The following is a 26,691-nucleotide window of genomic DNA, read 5'->3' on the forward strand; positions in this document are numbered from 1 at the left end:
CGGGCAAACACATATACATGTACACACATTAAAAATATTTAAGAAAACAAAGCAAAACAACAAAGGAGAGCTTAAAAGTCAAGAAAATAACTATGCTAATAGGCGTATGTCTCCTAAAAGGTATAAATGGGTATAAAACTTTTGGGAAGAATAAGCCTACTAAGCTGCTAAGCGCAACCTCGCCACCATGGGCAGCGCACCAAACCGTTACCTCTCGCCACTAATGCCAACAAAATCTGTAGATTTCAGAATTAAACCAATCTTTTTTGTTTGACGCTCCTGAAAAAAGAAAAATGAACGCCACTCATCAACTATGGTAATGATAAGTGAAAACAATTTAAGGTGGGGGAACACAATTATTTGTCACGGCTCAAATTGCCATCTCGGCAGATGACTCGTTAGCAAAGTTCTTCGCGTCGCCATTTTTAACTACTTTAATTGCGGAAAACTATCTTGCTAAATTCAACGCTTGTATTCAATTCATTTTAATTGCTGTACTTTTGTGGCGTTTGGCATCAAGCATGGAGTAGCACTCATTCGTCTTTATTTTTGTTTCATCTGTCTTTATTTTTTTATTCCAGACATCACACCTTGGCCTTCATCCCGAGGAACAGTCGCATCCTATCCTTTGGCTTACCGAGCCATAAAACACCCACAAACCGTCCAGTTTTCAATCGAAGCACAAGCACTAACAGAGTATCTGGCCCCTGGGCCGAGGGACCGCAGGTCCCAAACAGTTGTAACACTGAAGTGGCTGATACACTTTTATCTGTATCAAGCACACAGGTCTTGTCAGACCATCAGAGAAACATTGCGTCCAGTTCAAAGGAACACCGGGATTCGAGGTTGGAGTCCACAAAACTTTTAAGTGACTCTGGAAAGGAGGGGGCGGAGTCTGGAAGGGGTTTGATGCAGGATAGTGCTGATGAGATGGAGGTGAAGGACAATGATGTAGATGCTAACTTTGATGGTCGTTTGGAGGCGGGAGGAGGAGGTGTTGAAGACAACACTCGACGACGAGAGAATGGAAGGCCGAGGGTTAGAGCAATTTTTAGCGGGGGAGATCAGTGCTTTCTGATTGCATCGAGTTCAGAGGTAAGTTTTTTTAATGTAGAGGTACGGAGATAACCCCCTGCCACTTGAGGGAGTCCTTGGCCCTGGTCCCCTCTTTATTTAAAAAAAGGAATTGCTGAGTCCAGTCATTCATCAGTCAGCAGACACTTCTTCAATATTTGATCTTCTGATTTTCTTTGTTTGCATCCACAAACCATTGATACAAAAAGACCGCCTGTGTACAAGGACAGGAGATTACAATATATAAATAGAGACTAGTTACATGTACATGTAGTACATTTAATACATATAAGTACAGGCAGTGTGTACTGTAACTCAGAATACATGATCCTCAATGGCAACGTCATTACTATGCGTATAACCATTGTTCTGTGTATACGTGTACATGTACATGTAGTTTCATATAACAGCAAATAAAAATGTCTCATGATAGTGATACGACCCTCATTGTTTTGACAGTGAAAATGCACCTTTTAAATCGGTTTAAAACGTAATATAAAACTCACCAGATAATCTGACGGTCTATGATAAAATACTGACAAGGCTGAAGATGAAGAACACGGGGGAAAAAAGCAGATTCTTGGCTTGATAATAGCCCGAGTCCAAAACACATCTCACTGCCTTGTTTCCGAAGAAAAAAAGAAAACTTGGTGGGCCAAACCGTATCACTTCCGACGTAATTGTTACGCTGACCACAAAACTTAATTTATTTTACATTCACACCCCGAAGAATCATACATTTGTGGTTAGATTAAGTTCCATTATTCACAGTCTGAATATGGAACAACTTTTCAATACAATATCTTGATAAAAGTAGTTATTTCAAGAAAACGTTGCACTATTTTAGTGTTGCGAAAAGAAACTTCTTTATGACGGTAAATAGGTATCAAGAGGCCCAGCTCGCGAAAATGATGACTTAGGGGGAAACACCGCCCTCTACTGACATTAAATAAAGTTGCAAATAATAATGGGTCCATTTCCCCACAATTTCCCTGCTTAAAGGATCAGTCGCCCTCGAACGATCCATAAGATGCAATAATCCTTTTAACAAACACAAGGAACTTTACTTTTAATTTTCTAATTGTTTACTCAGTTTTCCATCAACCAGTCAAAAACGTGTATGTATGCATCCACAAATATCTCAACTAGAATCATCAACTGGTTTACTTAAAAATGTGACACTGCGCAAGTACAGGAAGACAATAATGGGTTTCGTCCCAAAAACCTACTAAGGGTAAATTTGATAGATCCAGCACTCTTGCAGTTTCAGTAAAAATGAATCAAAACAAATGTTTGGCATAACAGTCATTCAAAAATGCACATAATATCACAGTAATACCTTACAATTTACAACGATAAATAGCTTCCTTGACCCCTCGGAAATACCTCTGCATTCCCCCTGGGTTGGGGTGACAACCATCCCGCAGAAAACGAGGGTGGTTAAGCCTCCGTTGATTGTATAACCCCATATCAGGGTAATCTTTGAGCTTGGAGGCAAGTAGATTATTAAACTTTTTGACCTTGTGATCATCAATGAAATCATCAATCATTAACATCACACCTTTAAAAATAGCCGACAAGCAAATAGTCTGCCTACTTAAACAAACAATCAAACAATGGAACGTCTTCAGTGTTCTGAGAGATAATGAACCATTTAGGTAATGCCATTTGGCCATTTCCCACAACGTTTTGCTTGAAGACGTTGTGAGCACCGGGGCCCTACTGTGTTCTCAGAGAGGGCATGACTAGAAGGTTGGATTGGCGCATTTGTACGAGATGGTACTCTTTCCTTTTGCCCGTTTGGTTGTGCATCATGTGGGAGCGCAGGCCGCTTTTGGTCATAGGTAATAGAAGGTGTTGGCAAGCTTATGCCTCTCTTTGTGTGCCATTTGTTTAACCAGAACTCGATCACCAACAGAAATTTTGCCAGCTCTTGCGCATTTGTCATAATTTCTCTTATTTGCGGCAGCTGCCTTGGTAAGGCGCTCTTTGACGAGTTGGTGTGTCGCCTTAATTATCTGTGCTTGCTTCTTTATCGCAGGCTCACTCCAGTCTGACCGAGTGTTACTCAATAGTTGATCTATAGGGACAACTGGATCACGACCAAACATTAAAGTGTATGGCGTGTAGCCTGTGATGCTGTGGGGGGTTGTGTTATATATGAACACTAAATGTGGGAGGAGCTCTGGCCACGAATACCGACTTTTAGCATCTAGGGATTTGATTAGGCTACAAAGGGTCCGATTAAACCCCTCAGTCTGACCGTTCCCTTGCGGGTGGTATGCTGTAGTTCGAGTCTTTGTGATGTTGTACAAAGAACAAAGTTCCCTGATCAACTGACTTTCAAAGTTCTTTCCCTGATCTGAATGAATTTGCGCTGGGATCCCGTAGTGACAAAACAAGTGATCTCTTAATGCACGGGCTACTGTGGGTGCAGTCTGATTTTGACATGGTATGGCCTGAGCAAATTTAGTGAACGAACCTGTTAGAACTAGAACATCCTCAATGTTGCCCTTGCCTGCATCTAGTTTTTCAAAATCTATCGCAAGGCGCTCTAGTGGCTGGAATGCTAGTAAATGCCTCATAGGTGGACGTACCGTCGGGGTAGGAGTTTTTGTCACAGTGCACTGAAAACAATTTTGAATATGACTTCTAACCTGACCAATAACAGCGTTGTTTGATAAACGCCAGTGTCCTGTTAACTCCCTGGTGTCCCCATTTATCATGGGCTGCCTCTATGATCATTTGGCGAAGTTTGAGCGGAACAAGAAGCTGAGAGACTGTTCCCAGTCCAATGTCAGAAATTGACCTATAAAGTACTCCCTTGCCCTCAATCAACCTATGCCACTCTTTCAACCAGCTCTTAGCCTCAGGTGTAAGAGGTTCATTGTCATTCATTTCCTGACCGGGTTCCCAACGTCTTTTCCAACAACTCCAAACCACTTTGAGGGCTTTATCCTCTTGTTGGAGCAATGCCAATTCGGCATGTGAAAATGAGGGGAAAACCGTTGACCAAGAACCTGTGCACTCGTCCGGTACCAATGTCATTGGAACCTTTCTCAAGCAATGTCTGTGAAACTTGAATGGACCTCAATTGCACCGGAATTTTCGTCCCCTCCACACTAATGTCACACTGTTGTGCATCAGAAACCACTTTGTCAGTATCATAAGGATAGCGACTGAGTGCATCAGCACATCAGTTTGATTTGCCGGATCTATACTTGATCTCAATATCAAAGGGTGCCAATTGGGCCATCCAGCGTTGTTTAGTGGCCCCGAGTTTTGCTGTCTTCAGATGAGACAAGGGATTATGATCTGTCCAGACTATGGTATGGTGACCTAGTAGGTAGTCGCGGAATTTTTCTGACACGACCCATTTGAGGGCCAGAAATTCAAGTTTGAAACTAGACAGCTCTGTGTAGTTTTTCTCCGCCCCTCGCAAGCCTCTGCTCGCATAGGCCACTAAATGGAGCTTACCATCATCATCAGCCTGACACACAGACAAACCCCTAGCCCTTTTTCCGAAGCATCTATCTCTAAGACAAAATCATGCCCAAAACAAGGGTAGGATAATACTGGTGCCTCGCACAGTGCTTTTTTAGAGTAGTGAATGCTCTGTAGACCAAACGAGTGGGGTGTTGGCCTTCCCTGCTTTTTCTTGGGTCTTACTGGTGAGAACATGGAGCGGTGAGGCAATTTTGGCGAAATCTCGCACAAACGGCCTATAATAGGATGTTAAGCCTAGGAATGATCTAAGTTGCACGGTGCTTGTTGGGGTAGGCCAAGACCACACACGTTCGGTCTTATCAGGGTCCACTGACACACCATTGCTATCAACCACATGTCCCAAATGCAACACAGATGATCTAAATAGCTGGCACTTGGAACCGTTAAGCTTTAGGCCAAACTGCTTAAAACGCATGAAAACTCTCTCGAGCCGCTGAATGGGATCCCCAATACTGGACGAAAAAACCAACAGATCATCTAGATATAAAATCAACTTAGATAGATTCAAATCCCCAAAAATGTGTTCCATTATCCGCTGGAATGTACTAGGGCTGTTAATAAGACCTTGTGGCAAGCGGAGAAACTCATAAAGTCCCCAGGGGACTCTAAATGCAGTTTTCTCTATCGAGTCAGCATGCATTGCAACTTGAAAGTACCCATGAGCCATGTCTAAAGAGGAAAACACTTTTGCCCCACCGAGTGCCTCAACGGTCTCTTCTATCCGAGGCAAAGGAAATGAGTCCTTTGCTGTTTTCGCATTGAGGCATCTATAGTCTATACACAGTCTCAGTTGGCCATTCTTTTTGCGTACTAACACGATCGGGCTGGCATAGGGACTCGATGACCGACGAATAATGCCCCGATCAAAAAGATCTTGTAACAACTGTTTAACTTCCCCCATCTGAGTGGGGATGACTGGCGTGTCATCGTGCAACCTGATTTCATCGTGAAACTGAGATCCGCCTGGCCTAAAAGCAATTTGCGCAGCTCGCGTCTGACTGATATGTCAAGTACACCTCTCACAAATTGTTCTTTTAGAGTACTCTCCCTGAGTTGGGCTAAGGCATCCTTTTCCTGCGCGTTAACTGCTACATTCTCCATTTGATCATGTAGCCTTATCAGCCAAAGTTTCACCATGTACATGTAGTTGAGTGCGGGAGTATAGGGTACCAGTTAAAGACTGAACACTCTCTGGTGAACCGAATCGCTTCACCAGGAGGGCTGAAAGCTTTTCGAAATCATCTCTATCATGGATAGGTGTACACAAAACCTCTTCCTTAGCTACACCTCCTAAAAAATCCAGAGCTGTGCTCAATTTCTCAACATCCCTGAGCCCAGCCTGTCGTACATAAGTGCTTAAATCACTGAGCCATTCTTTTATGGTCTGGTCTCCGACTTTCGTTGGGCTGCCACAAAATTGCGTCAACTTAATAGTAGACACTCTCTGGTATCTTAGATTTTGAAATGCTCCTTTCATCGTGAAACTGAGATCCGCCTGGCCTAAAAGCAATTTGCGCAGCTCGCGTCTGACTGATATGTCAAGTACACCTCTCACAAATTGTTCTTTTAGAGTACTCTCCCTGAGTTGGGCTAAGGCATCCTTTTCCTGCGCGTTAACTGCTACATTCTCCATTCGATCATGTAGCCTTATCAGGGCCCGACTTAAATCAGCCAAAGTTTCATCATGTACATGTAGTTGAGTGCGGGAGTATAGGGTACCAGTTCAAGACTGAACACTCTCTGGTGAACCGAATCGCTTCACCAGGAGGGCTGAAAGCTTTTCGAAATCATCTCTATCATGGATAGGTGTACACAAAACCTCTTCCTTAGCTACACCTCCTAAAAAATCCAGAGCTGTGCTCAATTTCTCAACATCCCTGAGTCCCGCCTGTCGTACATAAGTGCTTAAATCACTGAGCCATTCTTTTATGGTCTGGTCTCCGACTTTCGTTGGACTGCCACAAAATTGCGTCAACTTAATAGTAGACACTCTCTGGTATCTTAGATTTTGAAATGCTCCTGCGAGTGTCTCAGCTAACGCTTGGTTTGACTGAAGAATGGCCTCAGCTACTTCGTGTGGGAGTGCCATGACTGCACTTTAAAACAAAATATATTTATACAACAGGAGAAGCCCAGACAGAGGGAAAATATTGCTTTGAACAGTAATTTTGAACCATAGAAATAGGTATATATATAGGGCCTACCTAATCATCTAATAGGTCTTGCAGGTATACTAGGCCAACTCGTCTCCACATGCTCAATAAGTGTCCTCTGTCATGCCTGTGTCTTTGCTGACTAGGTCTCTCACAGCGTTGTGACTCAGCATCCCATCCTCGTCGTTAATAATATTTTTTCTTTCTTATGATATCATTAACATTGATAGAAAAGACCCCCTTTGAAGAAATTTAGTTTTAGAGAAAGAGGTATAGTATTTTTCGGCAATCAATTTGAAGCGAAGAAAGGCTTCAAGCATAGAATGGCAAAGATCAGGTGTTCGAATCCCACGCGAGTATTAATACAATGGTTTTTTTCGCAGGACTCTGGGAAAGTGCTGAGTATAGAACCCTTGCATTGGCCTTCATCCTTAAAGGCATTGGACACTATTGGTAATTTTCAAAGACCAGTCTTCTCACTTGGTGTATCTCAACATATGCATAAAATAACACCCCTGTAAAAAATTGAGCTCAATTGGTCGTCAAAGTTGCGAGATAATAATGAAAGAAAAAAACACCCTTGTCACACAAAGTTGTGTGCTTTCAGATGCTTGGTTTTGAGACCTCAAAATCTAATTCTGAGGGCTCAAAATCAAATTCGTGGAAAATTACATCTCTCTCAAAAACTACATTACTTCAGGAGGGAGCCGTTTCTCACAGTGTTTAATACTGTCAACCCCTCCCCATTACTCGTTACCAAGTAATTTTTTAAGCTAATAATTATTTTGAGTAATAACCAATAGTGTCCATTGTACATGTTTGGTAATTGTCAAAGACCAGTGTTCTCACTTGGTGTATCCCATCATAAGCATAAAATAACAAGCCTGTGAAAATTTGGGCTCAATCGGTCATCGAAGTTACGAGAAAATGATGAAAGAAAAAACGCCCTTAGTGGACGAATTTGTGTGCTTTCAGATAGGAATAAAAGACTTCTAGCTAGAAGTCTTTTATTATTTTAGTGAGAAATTACCTCTTTCTCAAAAACTACGTTACTTCAGAGGGAGCCGTTTCCCACAATGTTTTATACTATCAACAGCTCTCCAATGCTCAGTACCAAGTCATTTTTTAAGTTAATATTTGTTTTGAGTAATTACCAAACGTGTACCATTCCCTTTAAAAGTCTGTCTTTGGCTTAAACTTGTGGCAGTGCGTACACGCGTGCACTTTTTCCATTGTTCGTCATCAACGACGGAGGAGCACTCCATCTATACAAATAGCAAGCTGGTTTTTGTTTCTGAAAATATATTCATTATAAGGTTTATCGCGATTCAGAACCTCAATGCATTATGGGTAGGCAGATGGGGCAGATTTGCTACCGCGGTATATGTTGTCATGCTCGACTTGCGCACGCATCTCCTATACTTTGTGTGGGTTCAACAGCGCCCTCTCTTGATATTTTGCTATTCGCGATAAACCTTATTGTTTTGTAATCTTTCTCTCTCCCGCCAGGACTTCACAAAACCAGTCGACCATCGAGAGATCTGCGTTGACGAGCACATAGCAACAATGGATGCTAGTTTCATCGCCACCCTAGAGGGAGCCCCGTTGGGTGAGAGCCTGTCCGAGCAAGTCATGAGTTCCATAGAAGAAGTCTTTTCATCAGCAGCTTGTCTTAACGCCTCCTTCCTCAAAATGTAAGTAAGCTCTAATCTTTCACCAGTCAGCGAGATGGTTAAAAAAAAATATATATTCCATACTCTTGGATAGGATTAATTTTTTTGAACAGGGTTCAATTTCTTAAAGCCTGCAAGCTTAGACAAATGTGGTAAGCATAAACAAATCTTGCTATGCTGAATTCTTTTTCGGCTAACTACATGTGTGGTTGAGGTCAGAGGGCGTTTCTATGGCTACACATTACATGCAGGCATCGCTTGCTTTAGTGGCTACAGTGTATGTACTTGTATCTAGTTGAATAACTGAAGTTTGCCCTACCATTTGCCCTACCATGCCGCCAAATGTTTTAGCTTCATTAACACAATTTGTTTTTTATTGCATTGTCTTTGTGGGAGGGACTGCAAATTTAGAAAAAATACGTAATCTAGAAGGTTTGTGTGTTCAAGTGGCACAATAGAACAAGGACTGAATTCATTTTTAAAGCAAACAATGGCTGAGGTCATGATGAGGGCACACATCTCTGTGACAACAGTCAACAAACTCCATGGATACTGACAACAACAACATTAATGATTCAGCTTCTCCTTTGTGGCTGCCTACCTTTTTTAATATATTCAACCAAATTCATAATAATAATATTAGGGTCACATGGCAGCTTACATCTATATGACAACAGGCAATAAACTCCATGACTACGGACAACAACATAGGTTTATTGAGCTGTTGGAATATAGAGCCATATTGGTGTGTGACTTGCTATTGCTTGCTTTGGAGGCCATGTATGTACATGTACTGTATGTAGTTGTTCTCTTGTTTAACTGAAGAAACTACAGTATGGATCTCTTAACGGAATATGATGTTGGAGTAAAAGTGATCTCTGGTGAAGTCTGCTTGCAGTTATTCCACCGTACAAACCAACAGCCGATTTCACGAAACGCTAGGATTTATCCTATCTCAAGTTAAAATCTTGTCCTAACTTAGGATGGGTTCAATGCGTCCTAACGTCTATGGTAGCAGAACTGAACCGTCCTAAAGATTATTCCTAAGTTGAGACGAGTTTGGTGAAATCGACGGCAGGCATTTGTGGGGTTTTGTATGATCAGATAGTTATCATGCCAACTGTTTCGAAGGGATGCAAATATTTTAAAAGAAGAAGATTCAAAGCGTATTCTGTGGAATTGATTTTTGTGTAGGAATGAGGCACATTACGGGAGTGGAAGGCAGAATCATGGTGTAGACCTAGACAAGGCAAGAGAACAGTTTGGCAGAATTGCATCTAAAGAAGCTGTCGTCAGATATGTAAGTACTAAATTCAAATTGTTTGTTATAAAACTGTATGTTGGTGTGAAGCCGAAACAGGTTCTATTTTGTGCTTCAAGTTTTTCATTCATTCAGTTTGATTTATTTCAATATTGTCATTCAAAACAATAATGCACAGTTTTGTTAAAATTATAGAAGTAACAAAGTATGAGGAAGTCACAATGATTCAATAATAAGTAGCATTTAGGTATAAGGTTAAGCGAGATGGGAGAAGAGTTCCCTAACCTATGGATAGACAACAATTTTGAACAACCATGGTACAACCATGGTAGGGTACATTGACGTAGGAAAAATGAAGCAGACAATATTCTGACATTTGAAAATTACAGTTTAAAACATATTTAAACACACACACAAAATTTTGATGGGACTTAAAGCTGTAGGCACCGCGTGCTGTGAAACTTGAAACATGCTTAAAGATCTGTTTCATACCTCCTGCGAATGCGAAGCGAATTTGTGACGTGAAAATTTGTATTGCATTTGCATTTGAAAGAACCAGGCTTTCTTGAGCTCATTAATAATCATTTCACCAATATTATTGTTGGAGGTGTTCACAGAGCACCAACTTTTTCATATTTTATATAAACTTTACTGCAAAAGAAAAAGTTTGTAGCCTGTTGTTTCGAGTCTTTCACTTGCTAGGGTAAAAGCGTCAGACCGTTAACTATTTTTTGTGTATTTATACCGTCCTTTTGAATGGTTTGTAGGCAGTTTGTAACAGCTAATTCTATTTTCTCCTCTACTTTACTGGACGTATCAGTGATAACTTTGGAAACTTACACCATCACAACAAAAAGTGCTGTATTGTGGCAGTTTTCAGCGTTGCGCTGCAATATTTACAATTCCGTTCCAAACTTTGTTGAAACTTTTTTTTCTAAATAGAATTATACTAAATAGAATCACAAATGTTAGTGCTACATTCAATTGAAAACATCTTAACTAATGACTTTCTGTATTGTCTTAATACTGGATACAAGTGATCATTCACAAGTATTGTTTTCTTAACAACTTAAGTAACAATGAAAATGATGAGCCTATATTTGACAAGCGCTTGACTTAAGTAGCAATAATAATATTATACCCATAGTTTTATAATGATACAAATGACACTTGGCGGGATTTTATTTTGCCCTTGGATAAATCTGAAAAACTCTGCTGAAAGAGCTTTAAAAGTCTTAAGCCTGTACATGTCGGTCAACCTTACTTTTCCTACTTTTTTTTCACCAAGGACCAAATTTCTTTTTTATATAGTATAAATACATTTTTTATCGTTTGCAGGGGTCTGGTTTTACACATCTTTTGATGACAGTTTTTACACTTTTGTTTTAACCTTGACAGCCCCTGTACAACTTGCAACTATTGTGCATGTCTAAAGATTCAAGATAAATAAATTAATAAATTAATAAATGAAATGTCATGCTTGGCTATGGAATAAACATTCTAACCCTGCTAGAAATTCAACTGGTCTCTTTCTTTTCAAAAAGGCCAAAAGATCCATCTTTTCTCTACTGGCATGTAATCTGGGTTTCTACTGTCCTGGCAAACAAGAGACTGACCCCTTACTCTTTGTCCAAAATAGATTAACAATAATATAATATATAACAACAATTAAACTGGCAATGCATTTAATACCTATTTTTGTAAACAAAACTTACTTGCTTGCTAACCTAAACATGGGTAAATTTATGTTCAAGTAACATAAATGGCAAGCCAAGTTCCGAAAGAACAAATCTACATAACAAAAGATATATAAGTGTTGTTTGAAATGCTGCATAGTGTGGAGAAATAAAAAGAAACTATAAATAAATAGTAAACTTGCGGAAACAACCATGTGTAAATCTCTTTGATGGGAGTGTTGGCTCTGAAAAGAGCCGGTTTGGTCTCGCTGTTTCGAACAGTATACTCTGCTGATCTTCAGCAGAAAAAATATATACACTGATTATACATTTAAATATCACCATACAATGCCTTAATACCCATACACATGAACAATGTATTGCTAAGTGCTGTGTTTTTGGCAGGCTGCTTTAGCAGAATGCGAGCCAATGTAATACCGATTTTATCCGTCCGTCCGGCCGGCCGTCCGCGCTCAGTGGAAATGTAAAAGTTTTTTGTATAAGTTTTAGCTATGTTTTCTGATAATGTTAAAGTTTTGAAGAAAAAAAATGTTAAAATTTTTGGAATAACTTTTTTTTTAAAAAGCTTTTTTTTTTTTCAGGCTCAAACAGTGTTATCTGGATTTTAAAGAACCAAACTCAAGCTTAAATCTTAAAGCTTTAAAATAATTTTTTTAAACAAAAATCAATCTCTCTGTCACTGGTTTCAGTTGAATGAGCTAAAACAATAAAAACCCTAAATGGTCATAACCCCTTATTGCCAAGATGTTGTGACTTGAAACTTAAATCAAATATTGCTTCCTACATATAGATGCATATGACAAGTTAAAACCCAAAGAGTGTATCACTGGTTCCAGTTGAATGAGCTGAAACAATGAAAACCCCAAATGGTCACAATTCCATGTTGCAATGATGTTCTGACTTGAAACCTAAATCAAATATTGCTTCTTACATGAAGATGCATATGTTTAGATAAAACTCAAAAGAGTGCATCACTGGTTCTAGTTGAATGAGCTGAAACAATGAAAACCTTAAATGGTCATAACTCCTTTCTATGGCGTACTGACTTGAAACTTAAATAAAATATTGCTTTTTACATGTAAATTCACATGAAAAGATGAAACTCAAAGAGTTTATCACTGGTTCCAGTTGAATGAGCTAATACAATGAAAACTTTAAATGACCATTACTTCATACTTGTCAATGTCTCCACCCCTTTGACCACCAGTTGATCAAATCATTGGTTTTTCTGTCAGCCATTCGTTCTATCTGGCGATCGGCAGCTCGCCATGGCAGCTCTGCTGTCTAGTTTTACTTTCTGCTCAAGTCATTCATTCACACAAAACCTGAATCGTGATATAAATATTTTCTTCATCTTTTCAAAATAGAACGTTGTTGTATATAAATAGCCTCGTTCAACTTGGTAATACTTTATGGAGCCCTGTTTTATCACAAATCTAAGAAAACACCCCTTATCTGTCTTTGCTCTATGGCTGCACTATCCACGCAGTGAGCGTGGGGTGTGCTTGGTGCAGGGCAAAATGCTTAAAGTCAGTGGACACTATTGGTAATTACACAAAATAATTATCAGCATAAAACCTCACTTGGTAACGAGTGATGGGGAGAGGTTGATAGTATTAAACATTGTGAGAAACAGCTCCCTCTGAAGTGACATAGTTCTGAGAAAGAAGTAATTTTGCACAAATTTGATTTTGAGACCTCAAAGTTAGAATTTGAGGTCTCGAAATCAAGCATCTGAAAGCACACAACTTCGCTTGACCATGGTGCGACAAGGGTGTTTTTTCTTTCATTAATATCTCGCAGTTTTGACGACCGATTCAGCTCAAGTTTTTGACAATTACAAATAGTGTCCAATGTCTTTAAGAACTATGATCATATTAAACCGTTTCGTTCCGCTGGGGTCCCTTGTACAGAACCCTGTACAGTTAAATTTAAATCCTGCGTCTGGTCTGCTGTTGTCTGTGGCCCAAGGCGGTTCATAAACTCACGAAATTTAGCACTTTTCTTCATAAGTAAAACGAAAGTAACAACCAGAGTAACGATCGTGATAACAATTCCGATTATTATACCTAAACCAATTCCTATGCCAAGTTCATTGCTTTTTGAGTTGATGGGTGGCAGTTGGGTTGTTGGTAGTACGCTTGTGGGTTGTGCAGGCTTTGCTGTGGTGATGGAATTATGGTGCGGTTGTGGTATCAGTAGGTTAACCTCGGTGCGCTGGCCTTTATCCATGTCTGAATGGTGAAGGTAACACTTCACGTACTCTTCATCCAAGTTTACATTTCTGTAAACATAGGTATTGTTACCTACTGACAAAGAGTCTTCAAGAGTTACATTGCCAACCTCACACCGTAATGCAGTTCCGCACTTTGTCTTGTACCAACAGGAAACATTAAACGTATTCAGTGCCGTTGGTGACTGTTGGAGTGGGTCACATTCTAGTTGCTCAGTGGGGCAGACTGCAAGGGTTGTCATGGTTGTCATGGTTGTCATGGTTAGCGACTGGGGGTCTTCAGCTTCGCAATACACCTTCCATTCTAGCCTATCATTCCCTTGTAGATGGGGGGTTATGCATAGTGTGGAAGTGATTGTTGTTTCATTATGTTCTTGGTAAATGGTGGCGTTCAGATTGGTTTTCCAGTACACGAAGGCATCCTCTGACATATTCTTACGTGTGCATACACATGTTATGTTTATTGGTTGATGTCCATGTGCAAACATATATTGCGGCAATTCTTTTAGTGTACATGCCTGTCCAGCATGGTCATCTAGTAGGCCTCCAGATGAAGTTGGAAGCAGTACTAAGAGCATGGTACAGAAGAGTAATATCAATGTCATGACTTTTAGCCCCCTGAAAGTAAACATTAGAAGAAAAAAATAAAAATTAAAGGCGCTGGACACTATTACTAATTACTCAAAATAATTGTTAGCATAAAAACTTACTTCGGGTTATGAGCGATGGGGAGCTGTTGATAGTGTAAAACATTGTGAGAAACGACTCTCTGTGAAGTAATGTAGTTTTTGAGAAAGAAGTAATTTCTCATTCAAAAAGACTTAAGCTATATTATATAGCTCTATGATTGCCATTCATCTATTGTCATAGACAATTTCAACATTTTCAAAAGAGCATTTGAAGACACTTCTTACAGAACAAATAATCTATGCAATCTGTCTTGACTGATAGGAGTGGATCTTATCTTGAAATCCTTCACCAGTTATGGACTTATCCTATACAGAGCAAATAAGAAGATTTTGTTCAAAACAAAGCATTTGGACAATTTTGGTAACTGTCAAAGAAAATGTAGTAAGTGCCCCAAATGTAAAATAACAAATTTGTGAAAAGCTCAGTCGAGCGTTTTAACCATAGGAAAACTCCTTAATGTACATTTTCACTCTTATAGATTATCAGGGGAATAATACCCTTATTGCACAATCAAGGGATTGCAAAATCAAGGGACAGGATATGGTATAGTTTTGGCAGTGCATACCTTTTATTATCTGTGATGCCTCAATGGGATTTTGATTAGAGATTAGTATTGGTGCAAGGGGATGTCATTGCGGGAATTAACTTTTTATGTTTTTATATAACAACATTTTACAAATGTTTAGGCTATCTTCAGAATATCTTTTCCTGATTTTGGATGTAATGTCGAGCAAGTCAATGTGAATGAACTTTGCCATTCTACATTGGTGCCATGTTTAGATATTTCCTAGATACATAAGATCATGAACAGTTCAAAAAGCCAAAGTTCTAGAAAAAACATTGAGACATTGTTGACTAACAGAAGCATGACGAAATGAAGAAACTACGTCAACGTTGACGAAGCTATCGAACAATCCAATCCTGTGCATCAAAGACTAATTACAACACCCTTTTGGAAACTACATCAAAAAATGTTGAGTCTAAAAATTAAAACAGAAATGAATGATGATAGGGAAACATCAAACTTTGTAACAGTATACAGCAAAGTTAAGAAAAAAGAAAAAGATTAAAATCACAGTTAAAATTCATGTAATCCTTAAACTTCCTGAAATTAGTTGTCAAAGAATAAAGATTCATAGCACATAAAAATAAACGCCCTTAAAAGAGAAATATCATTTTACACGTGAGTCAAATATTTAAAGTTGTTCCCCCTACCTTGTTAAATATTCGCACGAATTCAGAGTCCAGTCAATTCAAGTACACTAGAGCTTCTGGGGCACGGCAACACACAATACAAGCCTGTTCAAAGAGAAGAATTCAAGTCATTGAGACAAATCTAGGTGTACATTCTTTCAGGTGTACTGTCTACCCATAGTGTGTGAAAACCTGGGCCTATTAGATACACACACATTTAAAGTGTCTACTGTGCATGACTGTTCTACGTGTGCATATTTGACCCAAATGTGGTCTGCATTTTGTGGCACACCCACCACAAAGGTAAAAAGTAAATGGTACAATTGTGTTTCCGTAGTGTCTGTGTGAGACCGTAGTGTCTGTTTGATACGGTCAGATCGAGATCAATGGGGAATCTTGCGGTTTGGTGTGTGACTTTATTATGTTTTGAAACAGCTTTTTGTTGTTACAAGTGTTGTGAATGGCGCTATTATATAGCGACATTCAGATATTTACCGGATAGGTGAGTCGCACCGCTCTGAAGCCTGGGGGTTTGGAGGAGCTCTAGGAGACACACAAGCAGACAGGTTGGCTTCAGGAATACGACTGGTGTGGCCGGGGCTTGCATGGTGCTTGGTGCAGGCCCCGGTCACGCCTGACTGGTTTATTGCATAATCCTGAGTGGTGCAATCGCACATTACAACACAAGACCGTATCAATAGGAAAGATATCGCGATACTTCACCAAAACCTTGATTTGCCAATTTTTTTTTCTTAAATTCATTTCACATTTAACACTGAAAAGTCAACTGAGAAAACACCGAGTATACACACACACTGCTACAGCGTGCGCGCTCCCGGATTTGTGTGTGGCTCTGTGACTATACGCGCTGATTTGTGCAGTGTGATAGGGAATATGTTACGAGATCGTTTATTGGTTCAACTTGTTGTTGCCCAGATCGACGGAGGAAATATTACTCCAATCAGAATGATTGTCTCACCAGATTAAAGCTTATACAATAAAGTTTAACTCAATGCAAACAACATTTTTATTAAAGCTTAGGGGGCCCTAGATACGGCCTTTTAAAAGGTTGTAAAAAAAGGACGGTATTTTTCAGTTTTTCACGCAAAACTGTACAAAACTAAAAGTTTTAAATCAAAAAATTACGGAGAAAAAACAATAGTATTCTCCATAAAAGACAATGTAAAAGGGGATGTATTCAGCTTTCTTTTTCTGCAAACAATAAGTTCACACAGTAAAGGAGTAAGGAGTAGTGACGAAAAAGGAGTGAAAATGCGTTGTTTTTTGCTCAGAAACGTGCGTATACAGGGGGTTTCACACTACAGCAGCTTAATTGTCATTACAAATTGATATGTGAAATTAGAGTTCTTATTAGGTGTTCGGCCAACAGCCGAACAACTATTGTTATTGTTCTGTTTTTTTTTTTTTTTTTTCCTCGCATTCTTCTTTCCCTGCGAACCTTCTCCAGCAATTTTAAACAAAAGTAAAGCTTGTACAAACTTAAAACTTACTATGTACATCGGCAATAGTGAGTAGACGAAACCGCCACTTTTTGGGAATGATGACGTCATTGATGACGTCATGGCAAGGTTTTTAAAGTTGAAAAACGACATTTGCTTTTCGCTGTATCTCAACGAATATTAATGCTATGATGTTCATACTTGGGCATCACATAGATAAAGACTTGGACAACATTTGAAAAGTTAACGCCAAAATCGTATGACCTCATCTTCCGGTCGTACCGGAAGGTCAAACTCTGCCTTTGTGTTTTTTGTGTTTTTTTGTAAAAAAAGACAATTTGTTGTCATAACTCAAGATTGTTATGGAATTTAACATTGAAACTCATCAGACAATTGAACCTTAATAATAAGACCACACAAACTTAATGATGTCATGATGACGTCATCAGGTTTTGAATTACAACAAATCAAAGTTAAATATTTTAAAGAAATCATAACTCCTGAACCACATGGTGGATTTTGACAATCTACATATCATCGGACAGGTCGATCAAACTTCAAAAAACGCTACACACAAAATGACCCCATTTGACCTTGACTTCCGGTTCAAACCAAAGGTTGAACAATTTTACAATTTTTGATCTCTAAAACTACGTAACATTTCAACATAAATTTTGCATCCCGTTATAGATGAGTGATCCTGCTCAAACTTTCCCACAGAGATGATACCAATTTGACCTGAAACTCTGGTCGAAATCGGACGATAAAGCCCACGGATGTGTTGACCCGCGTGATAACTGCGTACACTGCAAAAGCGCTTTGGCTGGCCGTTCCGCTCCATTGATCACACCTTGTTCAGTCCGCGAGGCCTGTGTGTTCTGCTCGGAATAGTGCATCGTTTGACTGTACGCGTGATTTCGATTCATGTTTTGACAAGTCTCAGGTCATTGTACTTGGTGTACCAACATTTTACAATTGAAGTCCGCTCATATCATATTCGGCGTCAAATTGTTCCCCTGTTCGCCCTTCTCATGGCTTAATTATCAAAACGGAATTGAAGACGAAGCTTCGCTGAGATGGCCACCTACTGCAGCGATTCGTATGACTTTTAATTATGTGAGAAAATGCAACCAGAAAAAGACGAACATTGGTTATGTTTTGATCAAACACCGGGAAGCGGATTCGTGACATCGACTCGTGAAGGGTGTTTCTATCCGGCACTCACGGCAGTGTTTAGCGCGCTACATGGTAAAGCTTTGTGTACAAATCATTGCTTTTCAAAATAAGTGTTTATTTAATGCCTAACAAAATCTAACGTGCATCCCAGTTGTCGTAGTTGTATCTGTACCCGTGTCGTACACTTGCGAAACCTCTGTAATACTTAATAAATAAGTCTTTTACAGTCATTTACTTCACAAGTCTAAAATTAGTAAACTGTTGTTTCGTATAAAGTTTCCCCAAATCCAGTTAACCTTTTAAGAAGTTTACTCTTGAGTTAAACATCACAAGGATCTCAAAACCTTCAAACTTTGCACATAGTTAGCTCTTTACTCATAAAAAACATCGCTTTAATAAGTATTAACCTTAGCATTTGTTTTCTGTGCAAAGAAAGGAATGTAATAGATTTACACTTTTACTTTCTGTGAAAATTAAAAAGCTATCAACAATCTGTTCATAGATTTAATTTTCCTCGTGTTCTTCTTTACCTCTGAACCTTCCCAAGCAATTTTAAACAAAAGTAAAGCTTGTACAAACTTAAAACTTACTGTGTACATCGGCAATAGTGCGTAGATGAAACCGCCACTTTTTTGGAATGATGACGACATTAATGACGTCATGACAAGGTTTTTAATGTTGAAAAATTACCATTTGCTTGTTGCTGTATCTCAACGAATATAAAAGCTATGATGTTCATACTTAGGCATCGAATAAATAAAGACTTGGACAACATTTGAAAAGTTAACGCAAAAATCGTACGACGTTAACTTCCGGGTCGTTACCCTGGATCAGTTCGCCTTCGTGTTTTTTTTATATAAAAAAAACTTTCGAGCTTATCTACGGAATAACTCAAGATTGAGATTGATTTGAACGTTGAAACTCAACAGATAGGTGAACCTTGGTATCAAGACACCACAGACCTAACTATGTCATAATGACGTCATCGGGCATTAGACTACAATAAATCAAAGTTTAAAATTTGTGAAAATCATATGGCGCGCAATTTTGGGGGAATATCCAACGGCGCTCTATTTGGTCCAACGAAAGAGGGCGCGGTTGGGTATAAAGATTTTAGAAACATTGAGCGCTATGTGCAGAGCGGAAAATCGCAATAGTTGAGTGATAACGTCTCGCACCAAAACCACAACCTTTTTTGAATTGATGACGTCATTGATGAAGTCATTACATTAAATAGCTAGAAAATTTATATCTTGAGAATCACAAATGCTACCAATAAGCTATTTTTATGGTCTTTTCCACGACAAAAGTATTGTTAGTGTTTGACCTTGCTTTCGTTTAGAACCGGCTTTTTATCGTGACATAAGATTTTCAGTTGAAAAACTAAACCTAAAAATCTGGAGTGGCTTTGCATTAACGATCGCATTATGGCACACTTTTCTAAAACATTTTAAGGGGATTCTCAAATCTGTAATGCACATTTAACTATAAAATAACGACACATTGTATAAAAAACATCTTTAAGGTTCAATGTTTTTGAACCACGTCATCACGTAACGTCCAACCGAACACCGTGTTTTTGTAATTAACAAAAAGCACTATGTCTAGTTTTTATTTTTATTCTTTATTTGGCCGTTAAACAATTACAAATACAAGCAGACAGTATGTCAAATAAATAATATAGATACAAAAATAAATACAAAGCAAGAAAAACAGTAAGGGCACAGGAAATTACAAAACAACCCTAAAATGTGATGGCCAGGATCAACAAAAGTATAATCAAACACTGTAGCTCGAAAGCCTGTTACTCCAGTCACATAGGGAGGCAAGCTCACTATATAACATACTCTCTTTGGAAAAATAAGAACAATTTGTGTACACAAAGCACAACTTAAAATAAGAAAAACCAAAAAACAATAATTAGACAAGCAAATAAATAAATAAACAAATAAATAGTTAATTAAAAAATAAAAATAAAAAGTATTAACACAAAAAGGAATAAATAATTAGAAAGGTGCATGTAAAAAGAAATAAAGCAACAAATAATTCAATATTTATGGCGCCTGCATTTTCTTGTTGTTCTTTGTTCAACCTGTCTGTATGTTTGTGAATGTTATTTTTGTCTGTCCATCAGGCATCTAGAGAATCATGAATATTTTAATAAACTCATAATGTGTGAAAACTGTTCCAGTTGAGTGAGCTACATGTAACAATCCAAAGCCATGATTTTTTTCAATAATGTATTGATTTGAAATTTATATCAAGTTTTTCCACTGACAGATATTCAAATCAAAGAATAAGTACATAATAAGTATGGAGTTTTAGCATGGGGAAAATCAACAAATGGTCTACTTATTTTTTTATATATTTTTTTATTTACATAGAAGGGCCCTTAGAGTAATTAATAGTGCCGACTTTTGTGCCAATTATGATCCATAAAACACAGTATCTGACATTCATCTTCTTCAACTTGGAATAATTATGCATCAACTCAGCTCCAAAGATTTACCTGATTCTTTTAAAAAAAAACTGGACAAACTGGACACGCAAAAGATTTTAATATACTCATTTAAATCCATGAGTTGTGTATATTTTCAAGGTTTCAAAGTACAGGAACTCCCTAAACAATGATATCAATAGGAGTATTCAGGGGTAACTTTACCAAGTCCACAGACTTCCCAGTATTGTAAAATAAACACCAGATTTGTTAACTTTCATTATTTTGTCTGTTGGTAAGTCCCTGCGCGTTGAGCCTTTCCAGCTTTGTTGCCCTGTTTGTGTCTTTCCTGTGAATCCCTTTTTGAGTCAATGAAATTATAGTTACATTGTTTTTGTTCAATACTCGAAAGCTACTTTATTTTACAGAAAATACAGAAAGAACTACGAAATGCAGACCATGAAAAATACAAGTTATTAAAAAAAATGTGTCTTCAAATTAGACTTAAACTGTTCTGGAAAGGAACTTTAATGCAATTAGGGAGTGAATTCCAGAGGTCAGGAGATGCACCCTGGAAAGCCCTTTGCCCATAAGCTTTGGTGGTGGCTGGAAAAGGACTGAGAAGATTTTGTGGGCCAGAACGATTAGATTTCTAATAAGGCAGTAGTCGTGGATTAATTCTATGAGATATTGAGGAGCTATACCATATTTGCATTTCTATTTTGTAACTAAGAGTTTGAAAATTATTTTTTAACCCAGTTACGTTATATTGGGGGTCTCTACCAAACACACTTCAGAAGACTACAACCACTTCATCATTACACTATACATAAAGTTCCATAGTGGCAAGTATTTGTTGTTGAGCTAATTGATTGAGTGGAAATAAACTGAACTGAACTGCATTTTCTTACCTGGCTGTATGGCTTTCCTCCGGTGACACCCAAGCTGTCGTAGTAGATCGGTAGCTGTAAATGGAATCATGAGGTCTATTAGTCTAAACCAACTTACTGCCTGCGGCCACATAAAAAAAGTATCAATCATAATGCCCTAACAGTTTCATTGACTTTCACTCTTGTTTAAATAAAGGCCGGATTTGTTTTCTCTACAATGGCTGAATGGCTTACCTCTGCTTTTGTAGTGCTGTGCACACAATTAAACCTAAGTTGTCATAGGCCGGTGGATGTAGGTCATAGGCCGGTGGATGTAGATGGAATCATGAAGTATATTAGTCAAAACCACCACCTGATGTAGAAACGCCCAGTTTCAACTTTACCTTTTCTTGCCTGATTTCACCCGTTGCTCGAGATGCTGTGTTGGAAACGATTAAACACCACTTAGAACAAGTCCCGGTGTGTGAATGAATACTGGTCACCTGATTAAGAATTAAAGGCAGTGGATGCTATTGGTAGTTACTAAAAATAATTATTAGCACAAAACCTTACTTGGTAACAATTAATGGGGAGCTGTTGATAAAACATTGTGAGAAACAGCTCCTTCTGAAGTAACTTAGTTTTTGAGAAATGAAGTATTTTTCATCAAATTTGATTTTGAGACCTCAGAATTAGATTTTGAGATCTCAAAATCAAGCGTCTGAAAGCACACAACTTCATGTGACAAGGGTGTTTTTCTTTCATTATTATCTTGCAACTTCTTCGACCAATTGAGCTCAAATTTTCACAGGTTTGTTATTTTATGCATATGTTGAGATTCACCAAGTGAGAAGACTGGTCTTTGACAATTACCAATAGTGTCCACTGTCTTCAACCACTAAGCCACAACACAAGGAGTCTATCGGTACAAGGTCAACAATTATGTCTGTATGTGTAAATGTGTTAAATGGCTGTTCCACTGGAATTTATTTATTTCTCATTTACCCTGGGGAAACCTCTCAGTGAAACACCGTTTGTCAGAGGTGCCCAGCAACTACAAACACATTTAAAAAAAATATTGTATTAATATGAAAATATATTTTAAAAAACATATTGATTAAAGCAATCGCAAATCAAATTAATGGAAAATTACTTCTTTCTCGAAAACTATGGCACTTCAGAGGGAGCCGTTTCTCACAATGTTTCATACTACCAACCTCTCCCCATTAATTGTCTCCAAGTAAAGTTATATGCTAATAATAATTTTGAGTAATTACCAATAGTGTCCACTGCCTTTAATTGACTGCTAACTTGCCGAATTTGACCGAGAAAACCTATACTAAAAAAGTCTGAATACTAAAAATAATCAGTTTAAAAACAGTCACATCAAAAATAAGCGATGTAAAGTAAAATGAATTACATGTACAGATAAAATATGAGGGATATAAAAAAAAAAAAAAAAAAACGCTAGACAAGACTAAAAAAGGGATGAGCTAAGAATAATGCCCAATTAGTGAGTTCTTTGCTATTTTTTGTTTACTGAATTGAAATAAAATTTTAATGAAATGATTTGTGGCAAACAAATTATAATGCACTTACTTTGGTTGTGAATTAATAAGCTGCAGTATGCTTATTAGCTGTGTACTATACTGCCAAGCAGCACACACCACAGAAACAAGAGTCCTAGAGAAATTAATACTAAAGCAAGTGCTGAATTGAGAGCTATTGCAAACTCGCTACCGCGCTATGACAATGATCTCATCCCAGGAGTTGAAAAGTTGTGTAGTGAGAATTACACGTGCAGTATACCGGTATTTCATGTGCATTGTTTCCCTCCTACGTGTTGTAGTAGCCAACCGTGACGTAGCTCTTTGATTGTAGGGAGACTGTGGTTAGTGTCTGTATCAGTTGAGTGGCATTACGCAATTTTGCACACAATGTAGCAGTGCAGTCGCCTTGTATCCAAGGCTTCCCAACCTGTAGAGGGTGTTGATTGGTCGGTTGCTACAGGCCATGCCATAGCAGAGTCGGCAAATTAATGTGACGATCATCTAAAAGATTAACTTGAATGAGGTTCACAATATTGGGGTTTTTGTTGTAGAAAAGTAAAAAAGTCTGTAATGATTTCATTAAGTAAAACTCAATAGAAATGGTTTTATAATCTAAAAAAAACCATTTTGATCACAGCCTTGCTGGATCAGTGTAAGGAAGGGGTGTTCAGACAGCTGCAGCCACCCACTTAACGTGAAATTCAAGAAAAGCCTGAGAAGCAGATATTTTCTTTAAACAGCCAGCAGAACTCGAAGGTACGAAGGTATGGCAGTTTGTTTGCTCCGGCTGCAATTCAGCTGGAACGAAGAGCTGTTGTACTGATCGGTTTGCCCACTATGGTTAAAGAAGATCTTTTTACTTTTTGGTTGAATATTCCACATTTCACAACTATTGTGTTAAATTGGTTTTGTATGAATGCTGAAAAGCCAGTTTAAAACAGCTCCTTTTGAGCATCAGTGATTTAAGACAGGCTTAACACTAGCACATAATGTGAGCAATATTTAAGTTGCTTATGAATTATAACAAACCAATAAATAATAGTACCCCCCCCCCCCCCCCCCCCCCCAATAAAAAAAAAAGTAAAAGAAAAAAAGAAACATTATTAAGAATTCAAGGCAGTGAATGCTATTGGTAGTTACTCAAAAAATGCTAATAAAATCACCATGCTAATAAATACAACCATAGATTGCAGAGCAAATTCAATGCGACTCTCAGAATCGAACAGTATACATGTACTTGAAAATCACTAGCAACAAAGTAATCAGTGATAATAAACAATCATAAAGTAATCATCCGTGATCCGCAGACTATCCCTTGTTAGTTTATCAGTGGATTTTGCATCCCATTAATAGTTGTGCTACCAATGGCACCTGTAGATTCAGTTTAAAATTGGCTTTCCACTGTATTTTCTGAATGTTTTAGAGCTAATGTAATCATATCACAGTTTACCTGTGTGTTTTGCCTGAGTTGTTGATGCGGAATTGATACAACATTGTGTGTGGTGGTCTTTATTGTGAGACGATAGTGAGACGATAGCTGGAGGGGTGTTGTGTTGAAAGAAATCATTGAATAGTTAACAATTTTGCATTTATTTTACCTTTTGACCAAAAAGTGATGATGTTTTTTGACCGAAAAGGTATTTATGAATGGGAATCAAAGTGTGTTGAATGGGTGTCCAACCTGGCCTGGTATTTGTATCGTGGAAGAGTGTTTTGTGTTTTTTCTTTCATTATAATCTCGCAACTTCAACAACCAATTGAGTCCAAATTTTCACAGGTTTGTTACTTTGTGCATATGTTGAGATAAACCAAGTAAGAAGTCTGGTCTTTGTCAATTATTAAAGGTGTCCAGTGCCTTTAAGGCCCTTGCAATTTTTCCGAGAAAGGATACTAGAAAACGAAAAGTATACAATTCAAACAACTGTCGCAAAAGCATGTACAGCGTTGACATGAAATCAATATACCTTTGAGTGTCAACATAAATATTCTATTAAACTGGATAAAACATCATTCTTTTATCCATTCTGGCTTGGGTTTTTTATTTTCTTGAGGGCAATGCATTCTATGTTTAGTTTGTAAGGGCACTTCCTCATTGGGAAATCTGAAATTCTATGGGACACTTGACTTAGGGCACCAAGGCCAAGTCATGTTTATTAATTCATATCCCGTTCCTTGAAATGCATGAGTGCCCTTTAATTGCCCTGCCTTTCAGGTGAGCCTTCTATCGTGATTTAAAAAAAAAAAAAATTATAAATTATATATAGTCGCCAGACACACAAGGCCTGAAGGCCACTTAAGGTGTGAGAGCCTGTTGTCACCTACTCCTAGGGCTGAAACAGGGTTTTTAGAATTTGGTTTGTTGGAATTTTTTAGAAAACAAACATTCCAAACATAAGTACATTCCACAATGAACACACTATTGTGTGGTCCAATTTGACTGAAAACAAGGCAACAGGATGTGTTAGAATTTTGTTCATTTTTTTATAATTGATAACCTCATTTAAGGGGTCTTCTATACAATGCCTTTCCCCCAGATTTGAAAAGGGTTTGAGACAGAAATATTTATCTGGAGTGTTGTCACTATAATCGGTTTGCTTTCAAAACAAAAATAATCACATATAAAAAAAGAAGAAGAGATTTTTAAACATCCTGCATTATGCTTTTATGAAAATCAATTCAAAAATAAAGGTAGGGTTTGACATAACTTTGGTAATTTTTTTCTCCATTTGGTAGTTTTTTGTTTTATATAGGTTTTCTCGGTTAATTTCGAAAAATGAGCAGCCAATTTAACCACCAAGCTGTTAGTATTTCGCTCAAAATCAGTAAATTCATGTTCAAGAACAAATACCGCCTGTTACCTAATAGCTTCAATGAAATGTTTACTTTAGCTTCATCAATACATTCCTATGGTACTCGTAAAGCATTGAAGGGGGATCTGTATGCCAATCACAATAGAACTTCAATTCATAAAAATAGCGTTGTGCAACGAGGAGTAGAATATTTGAATAGTCTTCCCATACATTTTAAGCAACCTTCTACAATCAGTACATTTTCAAGAAAACTTAAACACTACTTGCTAGATACTTATCTGTAATGCCATCAAACTCTAATGTTGTTCTTTTTAATCGTTTGCTTTGTTTGGTCTCAGCTGTCAGCTTGTGTATACCTGTGTGTCTGTGTCTCTCAAATAGGGAATACTTTGGTACACTAGTAGTAATCGGCGTCTTACTTCACGAAAGCGAGATGTCGTTTTTGTTTTTTTGTTTTTTTGTTTTTTTGTTTTTTTTTCTTTTCATACTGTTGCATTATTTTGTTCTCTGATTTTTATCATCATTGATATTAGGCAAATTTATGTACAGTTTAATCGGCAATCACTCTACCTGTATTTTCGAAAAAACTACAAAAACTGCTACTCAAATGCATATTCCTTATAACCCTATAATTCATGACTTTAATAGTACGAGTCCATTTAATGATGACTCGCCTTTGTGTTGTTTGTAGGCCTACACCTATCGTCTGACCATGTTGTCCCTTGTCTTTGTCTGTGTTCCTTAGTATCATGTTTGTCTGTCAATAGGTTAGGGCACAAAAGCACTTTGCTTAACCTTACACCTAAATGTTGTCTTAAAATTCCTACTTGTTTATTTTTTTGAAGTATTGTGTACCTAATCATACCTCATACTATATTGCTTGTTTTAATTTTGACATAAATGTACG

At 38.0% G+C, this 26,691-nt stretch overlaps 2 protein-coding genes across 2 annotated transcripts in view; one reads left to right on the forward strand and one right to left on the reverse strand.

Annotated features, from left to right (window-relative positions):
* The window catches only part of LOC117303698 (probable E3 ubiquitin-protein ligase HERC3), a 60,705-nt gene that overhangs the window by 13,384 nt on the left and 20,630 nt on the right, over nt 1–26,691 (forward strand). Inside the window, exons 8-10 of the mRNA XM_033787968.1 lie at nt 582–1,095; nt 8,244–8,428; nt 9,602–9,707. Coding sequence (XP_033643859.1) covers nt 582–1,095; nt 8,244–8,428; nt 9,602–9,707 — 805 coding nt within the window. The remainder of the gene's footprint in view (nt 1–581; nt 1,096–8,243; nt 8,429–9,601; nt 9,708–26,691) is intronic.
* On the reverse strand, nt 13,171–16,041 carry LOC117303700. Its single transcript, XM_033787970.1, has 3 exons — nt 15,978–16,041; nt 15,504–15,587; nt 13,171–14,216 (listed from the first exon to the last, which is right to left on the reverse strand). Exon 3 carries the CDS (start codon nt 14,201–14,203, stop codon nt 13,238–13,240), a length of 966 nt encoding a protein of 321 aa, XP_033643861.1. The 5' UTR covers nt 14,204–14,216; nt 15,504–15,587; nt 15,978–16,041; the 3' UTR covers nt 13,171–13,237.

The sequence above is a fragment of the Asterias rubens genome, chromosome 20 (assembly GCF_902459465.1).
Source record: "Asterias rubens chromosome 20, eAstRub1.3, whole genome shotgun sequence".
Classification (NCBI taxonomy): Eukaryota; Metazoa; Echinodermata; class Asteroidea; order Forcipulatida; family Asteriidae; genus Asterias; species Asterias rubens.